Source organism: Cebus imitator, unplaced genomic scaffold (genome assembly GCF_001604975.1).
Source record: "Cebus imitator isolate Cc_AM_T3 unplaced genomic scaffold, Cebus_imitator-1.0 Scaffold251, whole genome shotgun sequence".
Taxonomy (NCBI): domain Eukaryota; kingdom Metazoa; phylum Chordata; class Mammalia; order Primates; family Cebidae; genus Cebus; species Cebus imitator.
In genome coordinates this window covers 2,375,765-2,379,873 of record NW_016107566.1, presented here as the reverse complement: position 1 = coordinate 2,379,873, position 4,109 = coordinate 2,375,765, and the positions used below count along the sequence as shown (strand labels likewise).

The window sequence follows — 4,109 nt, the reverse complement described above, 5'->3', positions numbered from 1 at the left end:
GGTAGTACCGGAACCTGGACTCCTGGGAGCTCTGGATCTGGAAGTACTGGCAATGAAAACCCTGAGAGCTCTAGACCTGGTAGTACTGGAACCTGGTCTGGCAGCTCTGGAAGTGTAGGTACTGGGACTTGGACCTCTGAGAGCTCTGCAACTGGTAGTACTGGACATTGGAGCTCTGGATCTGGAAGTTTTAGGCCAGATAGTTCAGGCTATGGGAACACCAGGCCTACCAACCCAGACTGGGGCACATTTGAAGAGGTGCCAGGAAAGGTAAGTCCAGGGACAAAGAAAGAGTACCACACAGATAAACTGGTCACTTCTAAGGGAGAAAAAGAGCTCATGATTGGTAATAAGAAGGTCACCTCTGGTAGCACAACCACCACGCGTCATTTATGCTCTAAAACTGTTACTAAGACTGTTATTGGTCCTGATGGTCACAAAGAAGTTACCAAAGAAGTGGTGACCTCTGAAGATGGTTCTGACTGTCCCGAGGCAATGGATTTAGGCACGTTGTCTGGCATGGGTACTCTGGATGAGTTCCGTCGTAGGCACCCTGATGAAGCTTCCTTCTTTGACACTGACTCAACTGGAAAAACATTAGAAAGTCTATTCTCATCTAGGTTCAGAGAGTATGATGGTGAGTCTATGGACTCAGAATCTGGCATCTTTACAGATACCGGTTCTCATCACGCTGGGGTACGTGAATTCCCTTCCAGCAGTAAAACTTCAAGTCACAGCAAACAGTTTGTCAGTAGCACGGCATACAGCAAAGGAGGCTCCACATTTCAATCCAAGAGCCGTGCAATGGTAGATTAGGTCTGAAGTGAAGCTGATCATGAAGGAACACATACCATTAAGAGAAACCATGCTAAATCTCCCCTTACCAGAGGTATCCACACTTCTCCTTTGGGGAAGCCTTACCCTGTCCCCCTAGACTATGTTAAATATTTCTGCACAGTGTTCCCATGGCACCTTGCATTTCCTTCTTAACTCTCTGTTACACTTTATTGAAACTACACTTTTTTGGTCTGCTTTTGTGCTAGACTGTATAAGTTCCATGGGGGAAAGGACTTTGTCTCATCTCTGTATTCCCAAATGCCTAACAGTACAGAGAGTCATGACTCAATAAATACATGTTAAATGAATGAATAAATTCTCTGAAACTCTATTTGAGCTTATTTAATCAAATTCTTTCATCATTCAAAGTGTCTGCTGCTAGAATTGTCACCCAACTGATTAATTACGTTTTTAGTATGTGTCTCAGTTGACATTTAGGTCAGGCTAAAACAAGTTGTGTCAGTGTTAATTGATGCTTAGCTACCTGTACTGGTTACTTGCTATTAGTATGTGCAAGTAAAATTCCAAATCCATTTGAGGAAAATCCCCTTTGCAATTTGTAGGTATAAATAACCCCTCATTTATATAAGTTCCATCTCACTGTAAGTGCATTCTTCCCCTGTGGAGGGAATAAAAGAAGAAAGAAACAAAGGAAGGGAAGGAAACAGTATTTACCTTCTTTAATCTGAGCCGTGCCTATCTTTGTAAAGTTAAATGAGAATAACTTCTTCCAACCAGCTTAATTTTTTTAAGACTGTGATGATGTCCTCTAAACATATCCTTTGGGTGCCCAGTGTGACATTTTCAATAGCAAGCTACCAGGATCCAGTAAGATTTTTTCTGTTTATTGCAATCAAGAAACCAGTTTGGGAGGATAGCTTTTGATCCAGCAAAGAATGGATGGATCACTGAATTTTAACTGGACCGGGCAAGACTACAAGAGAGGTTTCGGCATCTTGAATGACAAGAGGGAAGGAGAATTCTGGCTAGGCAACGACTGTCTCCGCTTACTAACCCAGAGCGGCTCTGTTCTTAGGGTTGAATCAGAGGACTGGGCTGGAAAAGACGCTTATGCAGAATATCACTTCCGGGTAGGCTATGAGGCCAAAGCCCTGCAGGTCTCCTCCTATGAAGGCACTGCGGGTGATGCACTGATTGAGGGTTCCGTAGAGGAAGGGACAGAGTACACCTCTCACAACAACATGCAGTTCAGCACCTTTGACAGGGATGCAGACCAGTGGGAAGAGAACTGTGCAGAAGTCTATGGGGGAGGCTGGTGGTATCAACTGCCAAGCAGCCAATCTCAATGGCGTCTACTACCACTGTGGGGTCTTCCATGACCGAAGGAATAACAGTCCTTATGAGACTGAGAACAGAGTGGTCTGGGAAGAGGGGCAGATTATTCCCTCAGGGCTATTCGCATGAAAATTAGGCCCCTTGTGACCCAATAGGCTGAAGGAGTGGGAGTGGGAGCACTCTGTCTCCTTTGCTAGAGAAGTGGAGAGAAAATAAGAAAGGTAAAGCAGTTGAGATTCTCTACAGTCTAAAAAATTCCTAGGTACTATTTTCTTATTCTTTGTACTGTAGGCAAATGCACCTGAGACATATTAGTGCTTTGAAAAATAAAGTTATATAAGTTTTTCTTTATCTTTAAATAGCTGTGTGGGTTTTAAAATGTTTATAAGGATATACCAAGGGACATTCAGTACATCAGGAAGGTGTCAGACAGAAGCTTCTCTCTGCAACCTTGAAGAGCATTGGTTTGAGAACTTCTCTTCCCATACCACCCAAAGTCATAAGTCCATTGCAAAGTAAAAAAGTTATTTTATCCATTTGATTTGAATGGTTTTAAACCAATGTTTTAAGGTAAAACTCACTGAATCTAACCATACCTGACCTTTGTAGTAGAATTTATGACTTGTAATTACAATGTACAATTTGTAATTATGATATGTATTCATGTCTTTTGTTATGGAGCAAATTGAGGAAGGCAGGAGAAACATTCCTTCCTAAATATAAATGAAAATCTGTCCTTTAAATTCTTCCACGAGACATTGTAATGCACACTTATTTTTTTCCCAGGGTGTAACCAATTTCTTTGAAAAATACACCTAAAATTTTAAAAATATTTATGAATATTCAAAAAACAGACACAATTCACACATTACTAAACAATCTCCCAAGTATTGATTTTACTTCATTTTTCTAACAACCATAAACTATATTCTGTGTTAATTATTACTCAATGTAAGTTTATTATTATATTAATGAATAATGTTAATTATTACTCAATGTTAGTCGTTAGTTTGAAAGCATCTCACTAAGCATGATCTCTGCTATAATCGAAATTCAACATGTTTACATTGGTCAATATTTGATCCAAGTTTCATCTTTAATCCTGGTGGCCTTGACCACTGATTTTTAATTTGTATCCTTTTCTATTAAGAAATATTTGCCATTTTCTCTTGAACATGTATTAAAATATCCTCAGTAATCTAGTATATCACCCTTTCTTGCATAGTTTCTATTCTGACATAACTGCATTATTTCTCAAGGACGAAGAGAGGAAAAGAAGGAGGGGAGAAAGGAGGGAGGAGGAAAATGGAGGCTACAGCAAGGGGCCAGAGCCTGGGGATCAAAAAGGAAATATGCATCACATATGAACCCTGGCGTTCTTGCATTTCCTTATGGGGATTGTAAATCTCTGACACAAACTAAATGCTATACCTTCAAATAGTTACATACTTGGAAAAGAACTTCTTCAGAATTATATGAAGCTTTGTTTCTTTCAGCTGTCAGAACTTTATGCTATCTCTGTCCCCACACTTACACTCACACATATGCCTCGACAGAATTTGAGTTGAGACTAGAAAATATTTTGTTTTCCAGAATAGCACACTATGTAGGAACAGAACTGGGTCCTGAAATGAAAGTGATCGTGAATGGGAAGGGCCAGTCACTTCTAATTATTTAGAAGATTTTGAGTTTATCGAAGGATTAGATAAGCCTCTTTTAATTTAAGAAGTGGTAGCCAGTATTAGCAGGATCATGAGAACTGGAGATACAGTTTGGTTGTGAGAAAATATATGAAATATTTATTTTCCATTTCACCTTATCTTTAGCCTTCTATTTCATTTTTCCTGAAATAAAATATTAATTTAGCTCCCTGAATCTCATTCACTCAAAAGCCCATTTCAACTTGGTTTTCATGCAATTACCACGCTCTTGAAATTGATCACCTTAAGTCAATACAATTTTGCAATTCTAAATTA

At 39.5% G+C, this 4,109-nt stretch overlaps 1 protein-coding gene across 1 annotated transcript in view; it reads left to right on the top strand.

The window, feature by feature from the left end:
• The window catches only part of FGA (fibrinogen alpha chain), a 7,831-nt gene extending 5,047 nt beyond the window's left edge, over positions 1-2,784 (top strand). The window contains 4 exon segments of the mRNA XM_017498792.2: positions 1-889; positions 1,591-2,119; positions 2,121-2,221; positions 2,224-2,784. The exon segment at positions 1-889 is cut by the window's left edge and continues 1 nt beyond it. Coding sequence (XP_017354281.1) covers positions 1-889; positions 1,591-2,119; positions 2,121-2,221; positions 2,224-2,288 — 1,584 coding nt within the window. The 3' untranslated portion in view covers positions 2,289-2,784.
• The last annotated feature ends 1,325 nt before the right edge of the window (positions 2,785-4,109 follow it).